General features: G+C 44.4%; 1 protein-coding gene across 1 annotated transcript; it reads left to right on the top strand.

The window, feature by feature from the left end:
• The first annotated feature begins 388 nt into the window (after positions 1–388).
• Positions 389–19,233, top strand: LOC134491862 (aquaporin-3-like). The gene is made up of 6 exons (XM_063295891.1): positions 389–522; positions 10,988–11,114; positions 14,661–14,798; positions 17,032–17,150; positions 18,029–18,246; positions 18,996–19,233. Exons 1-6 carry the CDS (start codon positions 415–417, stop codon positions 19,162–19,164), a joined length of 879 nt encoding a protein of 292 aa, XP_063151961.1. The 5' UTR covers positions 389–414; the 3' UTR covers positions 19,165–19,233.
• Positions 19,234–20,409: the final 1,176 nt, after the last annotated feature.

Raw genomic sequence — 20,409 nt, 5'->3', positions numbered from 1 at the left:
AAAAAGAGGAAGGCAAAGGGGTTCTCCTCCCCACCGCCGGCATGGAGCATCTGGCAGCCTCGGACGGTGTGGAATCAAATTTGGCACCAGCCCAAACACCCTGCTTGAACTGGGCAGTGACTTCAGTGCGTGTGTGAGTAAGAAGAAGATCAGAAGGAAAGGAAAACCACATACTCAGTGTAATGCTGTCGAGTGGGTGTGTTGGGGAGTGGGTGTGCACAGCAGCAGCCACTGCAAGTTGCACTTGAAGAGGGGCGGAGAAGGATCCAGGGGCGGTTCTGGGATCCCTCCACCTGCTTATAAGCTGGGGCAGGTCTGGATTCTGGCATGAGCCCCTGAGACCTGCGGCTGACGAGTCCAGCCAGAGGCATCTTCTCACCACCCACCTCACTTGCACCGTGAGCTCCTGGCATCATGGGGAGGCAGCGGGACGTGCTGACAGCCATTGGGAGGAGGCTGCGGATCAGGAACAAACTTGTCCGGCAGGCCCTGGCTGAATGTCTGGGCACGCTGATCTTGGTGGTACGTAAGTGGACAGGGGACCCAGTGGGGAGGGGGAGGAGGAGGAGGAGGGAGAGGAAGAGGAAGAGGAGGAAGGCTTTTTCTCTCTTTGGCACCATTAAGTGCCCTGATGGCGCATGGCAGAAATACCCTGGGGTGGAGTAATTCACTGGATGATTTTTTTATTTTCTGCAGTCCACCCCAAGGCTGGCTTTGCACACCATGCTCCAGCCAGCCACTTAAAGATCAGTCGGCTCTCTCTGTTCACGCAAGACAAGAGCCTTGGTTAATGTTAATTTTGGTTTGTTTTTATTCTGGCTGAATATATGCAGTAGTGACATTCAGTCTGTTTGGTTAATTTTGGGTGGAAGGTATGGTTCTAACCTAGGAAATAGGCTGACTTAGAGTCCAGGCTTGCCCTGTTGTGTGAATGGAGCCCATTACTGAAAATCAGGCAGGAAATTCTCAGCTGCTGAAATGAAGGGGCTTGTAAAACTGACATTTCCTCCCTAATTGTGCCTGTAATGGATTTGCTCCCAAACGGTTGGAAGAATTAAAAATGCTTTCTAAAACTGAGTATTTCGAACAGGTAGGCAAGCCCTGGAGTTTCAAAGAGCTCAAGTGAACAGTGTTGAAGCGTTCTGCATAATTGGAAAGTTTGTACATATGGTCCTGAAAAATTTAAATTTCTTGAAAGTGCAATCTCTTCCAGAATTCAGGTGGGGAATGCTCTGTATAGCTAATATTTAGAGCAACATCACAATGTGTACAACAATCTTGTCCCAGATAAATTTTATAGATCAAGTCCCATTTCATGATCAAGGACTATAGCCAGAAATTTGAATGGTACACTTTAAAGGGGAAAGTGCCGCCCATTTGAAAGCATACCAGTTAACTTTGGGGGGCTTTCAAGATTAGCCACAGCTCCTTCTGAACACAGCCTCCCTGGTAAACCTGAGTGTTGCTTGTGTAATGTGTGGAACAGTCCCAAGGACCTCACCCAAGTTCCCGGTGAGGTCACCTGCAGTTTGAGCCCAGATCTAAATTCTCCATGGTCCATGCAGCAGTCTCTCTTCTTTGCTTCCAAAATGCATGAAACATGGGGAAAATGTCCCCTGGCATCTTTTACATTTCACAGAGAAGGGAGACAACCTGACAGCCATAAGTAGCAAAGAAAACTTTGTTCAGACTTGGAATTGAAAGGCTATTGATTCTGAAACTGTGTTTGAAGAGGGTAAAATATTCAGGCTTCCAGCTGACTGTTATGGTAAGGAAGGAGCCCATCCCAGGCAGAGCACGGAATTGACCCTGCTGGATTTTCGTTGTGGATGTGGACAGAGAGGGAATGAGCTGCTGATTTGGGAGAGAGGTCAGTATAATCACTGGGAGGGGTGCTTCACATTCATCCATTCAACCAGAAGTTTTAAAATGGCGCCCTTTCTTGGAACTGGTGGCAAAAGGAAGAAGGCTTTGCCTGGGATATACACCAAGCTGATTTAAATGGTGCATGGCATAGCACCAAAGGATCTGTCAGTGGATCTCGGATCAAGCATCTTGTACAGGAATCAGTGACAATGAGCAAATGGTCCTTTTAGGGGTCCAACCGTGGCATTTTGGCATGGGGGACAGAAGTCTGGAACATGTTGGCCACACGTGTGCATTCATGTGCTAATTTAACCTGCGGCACAATCTCTTGCTGAAGTCCATTGAAATGCCTGGCTCCTTGGAGAATTCAGGACAATGGTCCCCTTAACTCAGTGTTTCTCAACCTTGGCAACTTTAAGATGTCTGGACCGCAACTCCCAGAATTCCCCAGCCAGCATGCTGGCTGGGGAATTCTGGGAGTTGCGGTCCAGACATCTTAAAGTTGCCAAGGTTGAGAAACACTGCCTTAACTCATTGCAGGCTGGCTCTGGTTAATAAATCTGATCAATAAATCTGTTCAAGCTTTGGTTGAGGGCAGTCACCTTGGTGCCATCACGCAGTACCCAGACATCACTTTTGTCTCTGGTTGGTAAACCTGCAAGGTTTTGTACCACTCCTTCCCTGTTTATCTTACTCCAAATCCCTTAGGGAGGCTGTGGCCGAATAGCTGCCGGATGCCCATGGACTATTAGTGTAAGCCTCCCGTTTGGCAGTCTCTCAACTGTTGCTCAACAGATGGCAATTGTCCTCTGCTAAATAACAGGCATCATGCAGCTCTTCCATGGCAGGGTTCGTGCGCCATCTCTCCATGGTTAACTATAGTTTGCTGAATTAATCCTATTGGCTCAGTGCACAGAATGCAATGAGCCGCAAACTAGTCGGACAAGTTTTGAGTCTAGCGGGTTGGGCAAACTCAACCCATCTTTTTGTAGCAAAGGACATTAGAATCGGTGGGAACGTTATAGCATCTTGTCCCCCCCAACATAATTTGGTGATGAGGGGAGGATGGTTCTGTGTGTGTGTGTGCTTTTTTAAAACAATCTTTTCTGGGAACAGCCTTGGAATGAGGTCAACGATGTTTGCACACAGGAACGGTTTGGTGAGGTGGCTTGCAAATTTTTTTCAGACAAACCCTGTTTGCCATGGTAGCTCCATAGCTCCACGTGGTGAAGAATGTGTGTGTGGGGGGTGTCCCCTCTTATACTCAAGGAGCTGCTGAGATGTTTGCAAAAAGTGAGAAATAGCAACAAGGAAATAGCAAAGGGATTGACTCTTTCTGCAGGGGCTTTGCTCAGCTGCCCCAGCCATGCCAGCGTGCACAGATACAGCTCCATAACGCGGTGCTTCTCTCGCGCCACCTCCCAACTGCTTGGGGATAGCCGTTCCTGGAAATTAATGGAGCTGAAGCACAATACTGTAGGCGGTGCGGAATTATCATTTGAATGCCACTTAGGGCTGAGGGCAGAAATGGGAAGTTTCAGAATTGCCAAGCGATCCTAATTAGAAACAACCAGTAGGCAATGCTGCCTATTATTTTTGGAGCAGAAAGCTGCTTTTCTTTTAGTAGCATAGACAGCCAGCACCTGCCCTTCAGTAAGTGTGCACCTCTACAAGTCTAAAAGCGTGCACAGAACTGGGTGGTGCTTTGATTCGAAGAGGATTCGATCAGATCACCGAATCTTCAGATCGCATCTTTGGATTTCCAAATTTCCGATGTTGATTTTGGATCCTTTCCGCAACACAAGGGGCTGCCGATGAGAAACTTCCGAAGCTGCGTTGTAGGTTTTGGTGTGTGTGTGTGTGTGTGTGTGTAGTTTAAGCTATCTGCTCATATGCTGGAAGAATTGTCACCAAGCCCTGATGAATATCTCGTTCAAAACCGGGTGAGAGACTGCCAGCCATTACGATCTATGCTTCTGCCAATAGCTCACATTGATCTTGTTGATACCGAAGTTGTCCTGAGCTTTCACCCTGGATAATTAACTGGCAATCTGACAAACAAAGTAATATTTGCCCAGCAACAGTAGAAATAAAATTATCTCCTATCTACCCCGAGGGCCAAATTCCTAAAGGGTACCAGGGCTAGTCTGTGGGTTGCAGCAAACGTCTTACTCACTCCTTAGAGACCGTCTCCCTGGATGGCATCTTGGCCCGATGTTCTCTCCCTGCAGCCCTGCGCAACTCCTTATTCCTGCGTTTGGCACCAAACGTTCTTTGCGCTCCTTTTGGTCCCGGGCTCGTTAAGTGCTGTGCTCTTTACAGACTGGGGCAGATCCTTGAGGCTAAGGAATCCATTACTTATACTATCAGCAAACTTGCCTTTTAATGTTTTTAGGAAGATCTGAGAACGTGCAGGAGAATTTGGGGAGTAAGAGAGCTAAACGAGATAAGTCCCTTAGAGTTTGATATTGGGTGGAGATGTTGGACTTCAAGGAGACAGTCAAGGGAAGAAAAAGAAGGAAGGATAAAACTGAATGAATGAATCTATGAATAAAAGAACAAGAAATGGGATTTGCAGCAAGGAAGGACAGGGAGAGCAGTTTATTAAAAGTGCAAAAGTAGAGGAGGATCAGCAGAGATTTCAAAATGCCTTGAACATTTCAGTCAACGCAACGGTGGTGGTTTAAGCCAGAGGAGGCTTTAAAAGAGTTAATTAATTGGGGGAGGCTTAGGGTTGCAATTTTAATCAACTGGCTGATTGATTGAATAAATAAAGAAAGACATTATTTAACTGAAAGGATTTTGCAGTTAGTTGGGCAGAGCATATTTTTGCTAATGAAACATATGCTTAAAAGTCTTAATTGTTCAAAAGAGGTGTTCTCCTGTTGCTCTCTCATCCAGAAGAGCATTGGCAGTGATCAGTTAAAGGACTCAGGGAACCTTAGCTGTTTTTGAAAAGCTAAGCAGGGATGGCTCTGGTTAGTACTTGGACAGGAGACAACCAGGAAATCTCACGGCTAGACTGGCAAGCTGAAAAGCATCTCACCCCTTCGAAATGGTTGCTAAGAAGACCACATGGACATCCTTGACTTGAAAGACATTTTACCTTTTTGAGTTAAAAAGAGGACTGCAGTCTGACATTCAGAAGCAAGCCGTGCTGAATCTGTTAGAACTTACTCTCTCGTAGGTTTGCACAATATCTTTGTATAATAATAAGGCTACAAGTCCTCATTGTGCTTATTTGGGAGAGACCAACTTGCAGACTTCTTTCTGAGCATAGATATGTTGTGTTGGAAAACATAGCAATATGAAACCCTAGGCAGAACCTTGCCAAGCCCTACATGCTTGAAATAATTATCCTGTCTCTAGATATATTTCAACAGTGCCAAGTTTAATTAATGAAGCTGCACATGGGAAGATCCCTATCAGCTCTCCAGGAGAACAGAAGAATGCTGGAAGGAAAGCAGGTTTTCTGAGGATACCCTTATGTTTGTCTTTATAGGGCTCCCCCCTCCTCAAATATCCTGCTTGAACAGGGAAGATGAAACCTATTAACCGCTTTAATGAATTTGGCAGAGTTAAAATACAGAAGAATTAATTTTGGCAGGAACCAACTGGGCTTCAGCATTAACTATCTATCCTGAAGGCAGAGAATGCAAACAGTGTCTTGCAGGTGCTTGGCCTGTTCCCCACTGCACCCCCTAGGCAGGGTGGGGCAGCTGTTGGAAAGGGAGATAGAAAGAAGATTTAATGTTGGTGTTGCAAGCAAAGCAAGCCTCATGGGGTTCATGCAGGTGGATGCCCCCTTCCCTTGCCTCTTACAGGTAGTCCTCAACTTATGACCACAATTGGGACTGGAACTTCCATCGCTAAGCGAGGTGGTTGTTGAGTGAGTCATGCCAATTTTACGACCTTTTTTGCTGCAGTCATTAAGCAAATCACTGCAGTTGTTAAGCAAATCTAGCTTCCCCCATTGACTTTGCTTGTTGGAAGCTGGCTGGGAAGGTCACAAATAGCGATCACGTGACCCCGGGATGCTGCAACTGTTGTAAATACTACATGCCGGTTGCCAAGCACCCAAAGTTTGATCATGTGATTTAATCACTTGGCCCAGCAAACCCTGATCCTGATCTTGCTTCCTTTGGGTGGCTGCAAAGCAACAGCAGGCAGCCTTGATGTGTGGAGGGCGGGCTGGAGAATCTGGATCGGGTTGGGCTAAAGCCTTGGGGGCTGTCTGCTGGGATCGCGACTCCGAGTCTCCCTTTTCTAGACCTATTTTATACGTATTATACCTATTTTGAGGGTTAGTCCCTTGATGCGAAAAGCCAGAAGATCAAACTAGATGTCTCCTTGAAGATGCAGGACCTTAATGACTCTCTTTCACTGAAGTGTAGCCTCACAGCTAGCACTCCAAACTAGCGCACCCTAAAAAGCCAAGGAAGGTTGAGCTGATTAGGACTTCCACAGCAGACCTCCAGAAAATCCCAGGGCTGTGGGCTGCCCAGTGAAGTTTAAAAGCAAAACATGTTGGAATAGGGGTGTCTGCAGGGCATGGTCAAACGAAGACAAAATGGTGGTTAGAGCTTCAATCACACCATCATGGCTGTCGTCTTCACTCTTTTGACCACCCCCTGCAATCATCCCTGTTTGGGGAGAAGACAATGGCAAGCCGTTTGGGTCTCCTTGCCAGGTGGATGTGTCCACTGAAGGACCGGGAACTGAACTTGACTGGAGGGCGACTTGAGTTTTATCCTCAGTAGCTGTGACTGTAGCCAGAAGAGCAGCAGAGGTGCTTCGGTTGAGGTAAGACCTCTTCCCGCCAACCGCGCCACACCATTGCCATGGAGATCTCCTTCTATGCTATAATCAGCCGTCCAACCCAGCATGATCGAGATGTGGGATGCTTGCACCTCTGCACCTTCTAATTCCGGCACATCTGGAAGGCTGCCTTAATCTCCTTAGGGACCTGATTCCAGGGCTTTGGAAAGTTTCAGAGAAAACCACTACAGTTGTTGGCTGCAGCATTACTCCAGTGTAGGGCATGCATCAAGTCGGTGTCTCCGCTTGGTCCCCTCCTCAGGTGTTCAGCAGCTTGCAATTCCTCCACCCTGCCTGTTTTGGTTGCGGTTTTTGCTTGTGCAACTAGTGAAGGGCAACTGACCTGCAATATATCCTTTTCTTCCTCGTCTGGTGATTTTTGCCTCTTTTGATTTTGACCTTTTTAGACGCTTCCCTTGTTCCTATGCCAAGATTTCTGCTTGCAGTCCAGGGGCAGGAAAGGTCTCCTGTCTGGAAGTGATTGAATGAAGATCCTTAATCCTTTCCTCTGTTTGCCTCTTCACTGCAATGTCCAGACCGTCTTCTGTGGTAGTGGCTGGGAGGAAGAAGGATAAAAGGGAATATTCTCCAAGAAAGCTTCAAAGCAGGCATCTGCTGGGGGGAGGCCTCTGCTCTTTTTTCCCAGCGAGGCTGCTTAGAATTAAGCTGGACTGGCATTTCCTTCAAAACACAGAGGAAATTGTATCATTTGTTTTTTTCCCTCTCGGGCATCAAATGCTCAGAAAGATAGATGATATATATATATATATATATATTTGCAAAATCAAAGCTTTTCCCAAAAGATGTGCCTCAAATGCAATGAGGGTTCAAGAGGAAAACACTGATTTTTTTTTTTAAAAAAAACAACCACCAAGAAATTCTGTCCTGGGTTTGTTCTTCATGCCAGTTGTGATGAAGTGGGGAAACGTGGGGCCACAGCTTTATCTGGTTTAAGGGAGCAGCTGAAAAGCAGCTGGGATGTTTGGGAATGTTTATGAACATTGCATGTATTGAGATTTTTTTTTTTTAAAGAAATCTTAACAGCGTATGCTGGGGGACTGGGGACTGAAATCACTTCCTTTCTGGAAAGGTTTCGCTAAAAGAGGACTAGTTATCTTGAGCCATCTTCTCTAACTGCTCAGGTCCCCGGGGGCATAGAGAGTGGGTCAAAAAAGTCAAGATGGTGGAAGCAACTGCCCCATTGAAGCTCCATCTCTTTCTTACCTGCCTTGCAACACTGGTAAAAGGGCTGGGCTTCTATTGTGTACTCACAGCTACCATCTTGACTTTTTTGACCCACCCTGTCAATGTCCCTTTGTAGCTGTTTACCTGTGTGTAACAGAATGGGATGTGAGTTGCATTAGTGAAGAGGGTTTGAGTGCTGGGTCAGTGGAGGAACTGGACAAGGGAAAAGCAGAAGTGATACGGCGATGGTGATACACATCCATGCCTTGATCCCCACATCTCCTTGAAAAAGTCTGGAAAGACTGAATAGATCTATTTTCCTCGAGGTAGAAAGGGATAGCTCCATGTTAGCCTCAGTCCAAGGTTGGAGGGTGTGTGTGGTGGAATGAGATTTCTCCAACCCTGTGCCCTCTAGTGGTGGGCATAAATCCCATAATCCACAGTGCAGTCTAATGCCTGGAGCAGTGTTTCTCAACTGTGGCAACTTTAAGATGTATTTATTTCTTTATTTGTCAAATTTTGCCACCACCCACCTCCCCCCAAGGGGGGACTCTGGCAGTTTACAATAAAAATAAAACATTTAAATATAGTAATACATAAATTAGATACAAATATAAATATAGAGTAAAAAAGATAAGGTAAAATCCAGATGGCGATGGCAGTTTTAATGCTGCTTCAACTCCCAGAATTCCCCCTCCAGCATGCTTTTAAGATGTGTGGACTTCAATTCCCAGAATGCTGGTTGGGGAATTTCGGGAATTGCGGTCCACACATCTTAAAATTGCTGAGGTTGAGAAACACTAGCTTAGACAACAGGATGGTTGTGTCTCATGCCATGATCCTGTCAGTCCTCAAACAAGGCAGCTCCAATGAAAAGGTGCACATGTGTTCACACGCACTGGGCTGTCTGCAGAACCGTCCCACTTCCACAACAGCACAGCAGATCCTTGGAGGTGCTCTGTCAGTGTGGGACACCACAAAATAGAGGTCTTAGTGGTGCATGGGGTGAGGGGAAGTTGCACAAATAAAGATGGCTGTCTCAGGTGGTGGATTATGGATACTGTGAAGGTTTGCATCCTGGGAGACCAAGAAATTGGAGTCAAAAAAGCACAATCCATTGAGGAGTGCTGAAATGACATTCTTTCCTAGCCTTTTCCAGGGGGCTGCAAAATGTCTAAGTGGATTTAGCTTTACTCCAGTAGAGTAACTTTTTTGCATCCAGGATCTACACTTCCTTTTAATTGGTCTCTAAGGTCCACATGAGTGTGAAGGTAACATGGTGATGTGACCAGAAGAGGCAGGACTGATTTTTTTTTTTCTGACACAGGCCAACTCTTAAAACACACACACACACACACACACACACACACACACACGGGCCTTTTTAAAATGCAAAATCAGTGTGCTGAACACAGCAGTGGCTTCCCAGAAATGTTCTGCTTCTTATTTTGTCAGAAGGTCCTGAAAGTTTTCCAGAGAGGTAGGTCACAGAAAAAGGGTCAAAGGGAGGAGCTGTCTTCCCACATACTTGTGCAAATCATACCTGATTTGGCGGCATTTGGGATGATGAATTTATATTCCTCTGAGCATTTTGCATCGATGTGCACTTTTCAAAGCAGGACATCAAGGGTGAAAGCAGTGAAGAAGTTAGGGCAGGGAGGAATGAGTTGTTATGGGCCAAGAAATATTTCCATGTCAACCCTGTTCTGGGTCTCAGTTTTGACCCGTGATTGTTTTATTGTTCCACTCCTCTTCATCGCTGCCTACAATTTTTCTCAGATTAAAGCCATCGTTTTCTGACAGCCCAAAATGTGACAGGCACTTTGAATAACTCAACTTGTTTGGCAGTTTTGGGGCAAGCCCAATTGCACTGTTGTAGTAAAGCTGTAACTAAGCCAAGCTTACAGAAGGGTGCCCGCTGAAAATCTTATCATGTCCACACCCAGTACAAGAAAGTTCTTACTTGGAATGATAATAGAGTTGTCTGACATAAAACTGCAAAGAATAGGTCTGTGTGTCCGGCGTTGATCCAGAGACCGTACTTGCTTAAAATCCAAGGACAAACAGCTATTCAGGACTTTTTAAAATCCTCTGCTGCAATTAATCACCTTGTCAGTGGAAGGAGGAGGGAAAAAAACTAATCTGAAAGCAAACAGGACTTGATTGCATAAGAACAGGAGGGAAAATAGAAAATCTTTTCTGTTGGTTACTTGGAAACTCTCCGTAATGCTACAAACACTCCGCTAGTTGCTTTAAAATAAATATCAGATGCTTGCACCAGGTAACAATATTCTACAGCAAGAAATGTACAATCACCTGACCTGGGAAAAAATTCGACTCTATTGCATTGTTTCTCAACCAGGGACCTACACGGCACGTTTCACAATAAAAAGTCCACATCTGGGACACAGGACATGCCCAGCAATTATGGTCTTTGATTCTCAGTTATTTTAGCTAAACTCTGCTGTGATACAGAGGTGATTAGGGGAGTTAATAGCAAAGTGATCTGGCTTGAAAATGTTGGACGTACAATGAATGTAATATTTGGCAGGGCTGATTTTCTTAAATGAGGTGATTGATCTTCAGAAGTTCTGCACAATTGGAATTCTACTGCACTGGCTCCTGAATACTCATACTCTTCTCTGTGAAAATAATCCATTGCCTTTTTGGATACCTGACCTGGTGGGTGGCGACATACACGTGAATGAGGAACCTGTGCTCTTTCTGAAAAAATCTTCACTCCGAGACTCTTTTCTTCCAATTTGCAGGATTGTATTTGACCGTTGCACTGTGGTGAAGTTTTGTTTAGCCTGTTTTGGGCGCTTTAGAATGGTTCAAATAATCTGTAGAATACCCTCAGCCAAAACTGAACCAGTTTTAATATTTCGAAAACTGTGTGGGGTGAAGGGGGTTAGTGACGGGGGGTTCCCAGCCAGTCAGTGCTGTGCGCTGCGAGCTTTGCTGGGGGATCATCCCTCGTTGAACGCTTGAAGGTTTGAAAGAAATGAAAAGGATTTGGTATTCCAAAGTCCAATATTCCACTGAGGGAAATTTGCTTTTGGCCTGGCTGCAAGAATCCGCCAAACTGGACTTCACCAAGATTCTCTGTTCTTTTCAGATGTTTGGTTGCGGTTCAGTGGCCCAGATCGTGCTCAGCAAAGGAAGCCATGGACGTTTCCTGACGGTCAACTTGGCGTTTGGTTTTGCTGTGACGCTTGGAATTCTGATTGCTGGACAAGTCTCAGGTACGGGAACTTTAAGAGGCTTGAAGTGCCCTGACTCTGGGTAGCTCACCACCCCAGCAGTAAAAACCCAGAAACAATACAAACCAGCATCCAAAGAAACATTTTGCGGTGCTCTAAAAGAACACAGCTCCACACCTCCACATTCAATTTCACTGGGCTCTGGCCTCACCTCATCCCAACACTCAGGGGAAAAACCAGCTTTTTAAGGCCTTTTGGAAAACTAGAAGGGTGAAGCTTGCTGGATCTCATAATACGCATGAAGTGTGTATCGTATAATACACATGACTTTATGACCTGAACTTATAGGCATGCAAACTGGGAGTTGTAATCATGGCAGATCTGAAGAGTACCACATTGACGGGGGCTCTTGTTACTGATCTCTGAATTTCCTGGCTGTTCTACAAGAAAAAAAAAAAAATATATATATATAATATTAAAAATACAAGCCCAGGTTAAATTGCAGAGGCTAACAAGGATAATGAGCAATAAACAATGTTTCTGCCCTGGGCAGGGGTTGGCTAGATGATCTCCAAGGTTCCTTCCAACCTTTACATTTTATGATTTAATACATAAATATCAGATTAGGTCCATTCTGTAGATGTGCTTCGGTAGTGATTGGCATATGCTTCCCTCCCCTTTTGTTCCCGCAAAACATCAGAAAATAGTTGTTTGTTTTTCCTCCCTGTTTTTCATATGAAATGATGAGATATAGGTAGGTTTGGTCTCTGCCAAATTTAAACATCCATCTAGACCCCCCACCAGACGGGCTGAATGTTGCAGCTGGGTGTCTCATGATGACCTAATTAGGACATTGCCATAGCCCTGTGACCTTTAATTGTGGGAAGGATGTTATCAAAGCTTATAAAAGGTCTATTTTGACTGATCAGGCCAATACTCTAGAGAACAGGGGCTGATGGTTTTTTTTTTTTTTTTAAAAGATGGACATCACAACTGCCATCTTGACTTTTTTTGACCCCGGGGATGTTCTTGGACTGGTCTTTCAGACTCTTTAACCAAGTTGGTTTAATCATTAGTGGCTGCATTGATACAACACGATAAGATTGCTTAATATTAATTGTGGCTTGTTTTTTGCCAGAGGGGTTTAGAGTGGGGTATAAATCCAGTCCTTTTGTTAGTTTATGATTTAATGCAGGGCTTCTCAATGGCAGGTTGGGACCCTTCAGAGGTCATCAACAGCCTAGCAAAAGTCTTCCCTTCCCTTCCCTTCCCTTCCCTTCCCTTCCCTTCCCTTCCCTTCTCTCTTTTCTATCTTTCTTTCGTGATCAGGTTTGCACAGGCAATGCAGACATGCTGTCCAATGTCTCTCTGGGCTTTCTCCCCACTTTGCCTGCAGTGGACAGTGGCAGGACCCCAAAGTTTAAGCCCCCCTGTTTAAAATGCAATGATTAAAAAAAAGCGATATATTTATTTCTTGCCCAAGCCTAACCGTTTGGACATAATTAGTTTGATTCGCAAGGGGAGAGTTCAGTCAAACGTAACATTTTAGGATGCTGCGAAACTGCAGTGTTTGCAAACCTGGGGTCCAAGGGCTTGAGAGAATCCAGACAATGGGTTCATTCATTAACCCAGTTCAGGGTGTTGGTGAATGCAGTTCCTTGTCGTCTGTTGACTTTGGATGGGTGAATTCAGACTCTTATCTTGGGGCTGGCGAGCAGCAGCATTCACCACAATCCACCCTGTGCAATGGCGTAGTTACGTTAAGGCTGGGATTACACCCTTGTGTCCTGTCCGACCGGAGTACATCAGTGGCAACTTTGCATAATGATGTCATCATGCATCTTTCATCATGTGCCCCCAGAGGATGCCCTGCAGATAATCAACTCGACGCAGAGCTGTGTGGAGTTCCTGGTGGGCTCCTGATGCAAACCTTTTTAGCAAAAAGGAAGGGAGGAACGAGGGCTTTCTCCTTAAGTTTAATGAGACAGTGCAGCCAATTAAAGCAAACTTAATCAAGGGAAAGTGCCAACACAGGGAGTGCAACGCTTCCGTGACAATTAGTCATTATGCTTAAGAAAATTCTTGCACAGTTGCCTAAAGGAGTCAGGACTGGGCTAGTCAGAAGTAAACATAATTAAGATCAGGTCTAGTTTTTGCATGCCTTTGGCTCAAACCCGTCCTGTTTCTAAAAGACATCTTCTTTTGAAGCTTTGATCATTGCCATTATTATCATATGAAATGAGGCTAGTTTTCCAGTGAATTAGCAAAGGGGCTTTGGGATATTTGCTAAGAAATATTGATTTCTCCTTTAGATAATAAGCCCATAGCGGAAACGGCCTTTCTGTTGCTTGTAACCTGGTTAGGGAGCTTTGGGGTTGGAGGAGGGTGGATGGGCTGGTAGATCTCCAGGTGCTGCAGGTCCCCAACTCTCAGCATCCTGCAAACCTGGACAATTTTTTTTGTTTATTTATGTATTACTACAGTATCATTACAAGCTCATGGCATCTGGAATATTTCATTACCCTAACCTGTTACACCTTATTGCTATATAGTCTATAATCATTCCAGATTCAGTGAAATTCTGATTCAGCCCACTGTGCATTTAAATTTCAAATTTTGTCCACAATTTTTTTCAGCCATAGCTATAGACCCTACCTCTGAATGCCATTTTTCAGTTGCTCAGTTGTCCAAAAGTTTTAGTTATTACAGATTTGGCAGCTAAAAATATAATATGTAGGTTATATAGTGTTCTGTCCCTCAAATATATATAATAAGCCCAACTCAGGAACAGATTCTACTTTTTATTTAATTATATATCTTACTTCCCAGAAGATTTCTGCCACAGAGATGCAAGTTTTTCACAGGTCCACCACATATGAAGAAATATACCCTTCTTTCTGCATCCTCTCCCACATTTTATTGAGTAATTTCTAGATATATGCATTATTCTTGCATGGAGGCCAGGAGGGATCCCACTGGTTTCCATAAATTCTGCCAGTCCTTATCTTCCATTGGTTCACCCAAACCTATATTCAAACTTCCCATAAACCTGGACAATTAAGAGTCATCCTGGAGATGTAATTGCAAGGCTTGGGGGCCCATCAGCTTCCTGCTTTAAACTCACAGGCCATTCAGTAAGAATTCTGTATACAGGTGGTCCTTTCTGAACAACAATTTGTTTAGTGACGGTTTGGACTTACGACGGTGCTGAAAAAACAACTTACAACTGGTCCTCACACGACTGTTTCAGTGTCCCCACAGTCACATGACCATGATTTGGGCGCTTGGCAACTGGTTCGCATTTATTACTGTCACAGCATCCCATGGTCACACGATCGCCATTTTCAACCTTCCCGGCTGGCTTCTGGCAAGCAAAATCAATGGGGAACTGTGTGAGTCGCTTAATGACCATGTGGTTTGTTTAACACCTGCAGTGATTCGCTTAACAACCACCACAAAAAAGGTCGTAAAATTGGGTTGGATTTGCTTAATGACTGCTTTGCTTAGCAACCGAAATTCTGGGCCCAGTTGTGATGTTAAGCAAGGACCACTTGTACTTTACCTTCTGACATATGGGATATCCTACAGGTGGACATTTGAACCCTGCCGTCACTTTTGCTATGTGCTTTATGGCCCGCGAACCCTGGATCAAGTTTCCGGTTTATGCCCTGGCGCAGACTGTTGGGGCTTTTCTAGGAGCCGGCATCGTGTTTGGCTTATACTTTGGTGAGTAAATTAAAGCACTTCTTTCTTCTTTGGCCTCCTGGTCTGGCCTCTCCTTCAGCTTATGTCTTCAACAACGTGGCCCCAGTGTCCTTCTCTCCGAGGGACTCGGGAAGTAAAGGGACACGTTGTATGAGATAAGAGACCCTGCAGTCCATGGGCAACAACCTTGGATGCTTTTCTGGGCAAATGTTGTCACTGCAACTGAGCTTAATGGGAATTGATAACTTTCTCTCCAGCTGCTCCCAAGACATTTGACGAAGAGCAACCTTAATGTACATTAAAGTAATAAGGAAGCCGAAATGAACATGGATTCTGTCCAAGCCCCTGTTCCAGGTTATTCTGGGGAAGTGGTGTAACAAATCCATGTCTATATTGGCTTTTGGCTTTCAGAGCACAGGTCTTGTTGGCATTGCAACTCACGTTTTACGCCCAGCTTTTCCATCCGAAGGTGCTCCTTCCCCGCAAGTATCAGAAATCTTGGCCTGGAAGTTTCTGTCATGCAAAGTCATACATCGTCAGTGATTTGTAGTTCTTCCCCCCAAGTCCTACTTACAGAGTTGAGGACTTGAGGAGATACTCAGTGGCTGCTACTCATAACCATAATAACTTCAGAGGTTGACTGGTGTGGACGCAGAAGACTGATCTGGTCCTTCAGAGCTCTTTGTATGTTCTTACTGTAGAATTCCTTGGATATTCCAGGACAACAGCTGATACATACATCACGCTCAGCCATGATTTTAAGCCCCGCTTTATTGAATAAGCCATATTGCTGAGTTTACGTGATACACTAAACTGAAGCTACCAAATCACATATTTGGCTTTGCATTAGATCTTCATTAGATAGCCAGTGTGGATAATGGTTAAGGTGTTGGAGAGGAACTGGGGAGATCCAGGTTTAATCCATCCTCAACGATGGAAATTCATTGGGTGACTTTGGTCCAGTTGCACTCTCTCTCTCTTTCTCCCAGCCCACTCAACCTCACAGGGTTGTTGTTGTAGGGATAAAATGGAGGGTGATTTCCACACAAGGCCTTCTGAGCTCTTGGACAGAAGGTGGGGGTGTAGTTTAAACAAACAAACAAACAAACAAACAAATAAATAGTATAATTTGAGATCTTGATAACAGGAAATGAAGATCTATTGGCTAATATTAAATGGGTAATGCATCAACTTGGAATGTGCTGAACGGTGCTTGAAAATTACGTAATAAATAAACTGAGGGCACAGTCCTTTTGCACTGACAATGGAAAGCAGCAGATAAAAGGACACTCATTAAGCAATCAGTAATTTCATAGGTTTTGTGAACAGCCCATTATAACTTAATGGGAGAGTTACCTAATCCAACTCTAAAGAGATTGCAACAATTATAAAGGTCTCGACAATGTGGCTCCATCTGCAGAATGTCTCCGCAGGATTGTCAGACCATAATAAGCCAGTTGACAAGTAATAATATGGTGCTAGAGTTTAGGCATCAGTGTCTTAACAGTGAATCTAATCACATCTCTATCTCTTGGCGTGGTTCCTTTGCCTCCAAGTTCCTGAAAACTATCTAAGGAGTTCATATTACCATCAGAGGAGGGGAAGGTCTACCTCAACCAGGCACATTTCCCCATAGAAATGGAGAGCTAGTGCAGCATGTTTGCAATGCAGAATTAATCCCTCTGGTTTCAGCCCTTTCCTCTTGCTTCTTGGACCCACTGGACTCAGGCATCAGGTCCTAACATGACTTCCAGATGATCTAAAATAATCCAAACAAAAGTCTTTTCTGCATAATTCCATCTTATCTGTGGTGGGCAGGGGAAAGAAATGTTTAGTTTATATTGGATTGTGGACCATCTAACCCATTTGAGTCAAGTCTCATGGGACTATTAACTTTAAAAGAGGCTAATCATGGTGGACTTCAAAGAACTGGAGTGCTTTTGAGTACTTTTTGTATAGCAGGGCAGGGCTCAAAACTTCTCACTGTGTTGGGAACAGTAAAAATGAGGAATTATCTTCATGGATATTCTCCTGCCCAGGGGTGTCCATTGGGGTGGTCAAAAAAGTCAAGATGGGGGCTGCAATGGCATGATCAAAGACCTGCCCCATATTTACCCGTGTTGCACATGTGATCCATGTAAAAATGGGGCACAACTTTGATGCCCCTATTCTCCCTCCCTCAGATTAAGATGAGTGTTTGGGAAGGAATTCTGGATAGTTTCATTCAATTCTCTGTTTTGATCCTTTTTTCTAGATGCCATCTGGGCTTTTGGTGATAACCAACTCTTTGTACTGGGCCCCAATGGGACAGCCGGCATCTTTGCTACCTACCCATCTGAGCATTTGAATTCTTTGAATGGATTTTTTGACCAGGTAAGGCACAAATGGCCAGGCTCAGATTATCATGTGTGGGGCACATTATGCAAAGCCTCACTCTCTGGAGAAGGCTGTAATGTTGGGAAAGGTGGAAAGTAAGAGACGAAGAGGACAAGCAGCACGAAGGTGGATGGAGGGTGATGGGTGGAACACCTGAAGGCCAGGTTGGGGACAAATCATCCTGGAGAAGGTCTAACTGTGTGCTCACTAAGAGTCAACAGTAACTTGATGTCACACAATCAGTCAATCAAAACTCAGAAGCCTAGCATCAGTCATTGCAAACTAGCCATTCATTTGAATGGCCAATCAGATGAATGAATGAGAACTTTAAAAAGTTTGGACTTTAAAAAGGAGGACAACCCCAAATCCCAGAATTGGATTAAGGAGGTGGCACTGGGGAGATGTTAGTTGTTGAATGGCCAATCAGATGAATGAATGAGAACTTTAAAAAGTTTGGACTTTAAAAAGGAGGACAACCCCAAATCCCAGAATTGGATTAAGGAGGTGGCACTGGGGAGATGTTAGTTGTTGGATGGGACAGCACCAGGAAATTCCAGGGCTGTAGACTGGGAAGTTGAAAATCCATCCCAGAAAAAAGGCAATGGCATACCATTCCATATCTCAGCGGATAGTTCCCTGGATTAAGAAGCTAAGCCCAGTTAGGCCTTATTAGCATTTGGAGGGGAGACCACTGGGAAATTGCTGCAGGCTAGACTGGGAAGTCAAAAAAACACCCCAAAGAAGGGAATGGCAGACCACTTCTGTGTCATTGTCAAGAAATTATAGGAGTTGGCAGGAGATGAGCTCAACTCAAAAGGGCATTGCTTTGGGAAACACAGATTGTAACCTCCTTCTTCCACCCTTTTTCTTCTCAGTTCATTGGCACTGCAGCATTGCTGGTTTGTGTTCTGGCCATTGTGGATCCTTACAACAACCCTGTCCCAAGAGGGTTGGAAGCATTTACAGTTGGCTTTGTCATCCTGGTTATTGGAACATCCATGGGGTTCAATTCTGGTTACGCTGTCAACCCAGCCCGAGACTTTGGGCCCCGTCTCTTCACAGCCATTGCTGGCTGGGGTACTGAAGTTTTCACGTAAGTGGCTTTTGTACGTGGCTTGCTACTGAAACTTCCTTAGAGAGGGTTCAGATGCAAGTTGTGGGACCTTCCACATATTTGCTGTTGTTTCAAGACAAGTAAGTTGTGTCAAGACAGGTACTGTAAGTTGTCTTGAAACCGAGCTCAGCTCCTAGTGGCTTATAATGTCCACTTCCAAGCCATCTTCTTGCCATGATGGACAGGGTATGTATTTAGGCTTCTCCCTGAGGAGCAAAAGAATAAATATTATCTCTCTGAAGAGAGCCCTGTTGAGTGAATCACTAATCAGAGTGTGCTTCCTGAGAAGGAATACACAGGCATGGCAAAGCATAAGCTCATGGACGGGTTCAACTGGGAGACTCCTCTGAAGAGCTGAGGCTCAAAAGGTCTTGAGAAACCATGTTCAGTGCCAAGGGAAATTTCCAGAAGGCACAGTGGATGAGATGGTTGTGGTAACTGTGGAACAGTTCATGATTGCCCTATGAATTAGAGAATTATGTGGGATGCTACAGTTTTGCTGGATCCCACCCATCAGTTGACAGCCAGGGATCCTAAAATTCAGTTTTACTTCTACAATTCAGTGAAAAGAGAAGGATAAGGTAATTCAAAGCAAAGCAAAAGAGGAAAGCCGAGCCAATATGGTCTTGAAAAGTATGAAGAGAAAGAAGTCAGATGTGGTGATGGGAAGAGAGGAGACAAATCCAACTGCACTTCATCTCACCTTTTCTTCTGCTTGTATCTTACAGCACTGGTAAGCATTGGTGGTGGATTCCCATTATTGCCCCTTTCCTTGGTGCCATCGCGGGTGTTATGGTCTACCAGCTGATGATAGGATGCCATGATGAACCACCTCCCGAATCCAATGACGAGGAAAGCGTCAAGCTGTCCAATGTGAAGCAGAGGGACAATGTCTGAAGCTGCCAAGCAACACAGTTGCTCCCTGGACATTTTAAAGAAAAAATGATAAAAATTAAAAGACTGAAAGAACCAAAGAAGAAAGCAAAACACTCACACCACAGGATATCCACTGAGTCTTTTTGGAGTCTTCTCCACACTTCACTTCTTTGTCTACCCTTTATGTTTCTGTTAAGGCAGCTTTCTCCCATAAAGTTCCCTCCAGATGTTTTAGAACTAGAATTCCCAGGCTTCTCTTTGACCATGCTGGCTGGGAATGATGGAAATTGCAGTCCCAGCAGATCTGGAGGTCACCAAGTGGAGGGAATTGCCTGTGAATATGCATGTCTAATACCTTGTTGAGGGATTATGTTCTAATGTGGCTTGCTCTGAGGGACAACCTGTCCAATCATTCTGGCTCGAGGTGGGATTCTTTGGCTACCTGAGGCTCCTCTTTTGCTAAGTCCTAACAGGTTTGCTGCTTGGTCCTCTCTGTTGCTTCTTCTTTTGGCATAAGATGGGTTTGAAGGGTATGGATTCATCTTTGTAAATAAATTTGGGGCCACCATTTGAGAGAGGGATGGGAAAAAGTTACTGCAGCTGCTGCTTACAGCTGGATAGCCCAGATTCATCCATTTATAGGGCTGGATTTTCTGCAAGACTCTTTGGGTGAAAGTCTAGGATTATGACCTAACTTGGTCAACTTTTTTCTCTGAACAAGTTTCAAGAAAGGGAATTTTCCAACAATATTGATTTAATTCAAGATTATGGATAGGCAGGAAAAAATCTGTTCAAGAGGAAAATGCTATTGTTGGTCTTAAGCAAAACACTATAGAAAAAGTTGGCTTGGGAGGTCTCTTCCCAGGCATCCCAACTGCCACCATAAATTTTGTCCCAATTAAATTTTGTCTTCTGAAAAACCTGCATGTAAATTTAATTCTTGTTTTAATCTGGTTTTCTTCATTGTTTTAAAAATGCATTTATAAAAAGATCTTCAAATAGTTACCATGACTGTATGTCATTCACACCCAGTGGGTTGCAGTCTTAAGCAGAATGCAGCATGGCACAGTTGTCTGTTGAATTTTGGCCCAGGCCTTTTACATAGGTCTACCCACAATGCCTATTGGGCAATACAACAGAACTTGGAAGAAAACCATCCATAACTTGGTAATATCATGCCATAACTCATTTGGACCCAACCCTATCCTCTCAACATTGGACTGAATTGAAAAAGCACTTCCACTGAAACTATGAGAGAGAGAATGA

Source organism: Candoia aspera, chromosome 2, assembly GCF_035149785.1.
Source record: "Candoia aspera isolate rCanAsp1 chromosome 2, rCanAsp1.hap2, whole genome shotgun sequence".
Classification (NCBI taxonomy): domain Eukaryota; kingdom Metazoa; phylum Chordata; class Lepidosauria; order Squamata; family Boidae; genus Candoia; species Candoia aspera.
This window is presented reverse-complemented; position numbering and strand designations above follow the sequence as displayed.

Coding starts and splice junctions, on each gene's coding strand:
- LOC134491862 (XM_063295891.1), top strand. CDS start 415: ATGGGGAGGCAGCGGGACGTGCTGACAGCCATTGGGAGGAGGCTGCGG. Junction 523..10,987: donor TGGGCACGCTGATCTTGGTG/GTACGTAAGTGG, acceptor TGTTCTTTTCAG/ATGTTTGGTTGCGGTTCAGT. Junction 17,151..18,028: donor TGAATGGATTTTTTGACCAG/GTAAGGCACAAA, acceptor TTTTCTTCTCAG/TTCATTGGCACTGCAGCATT.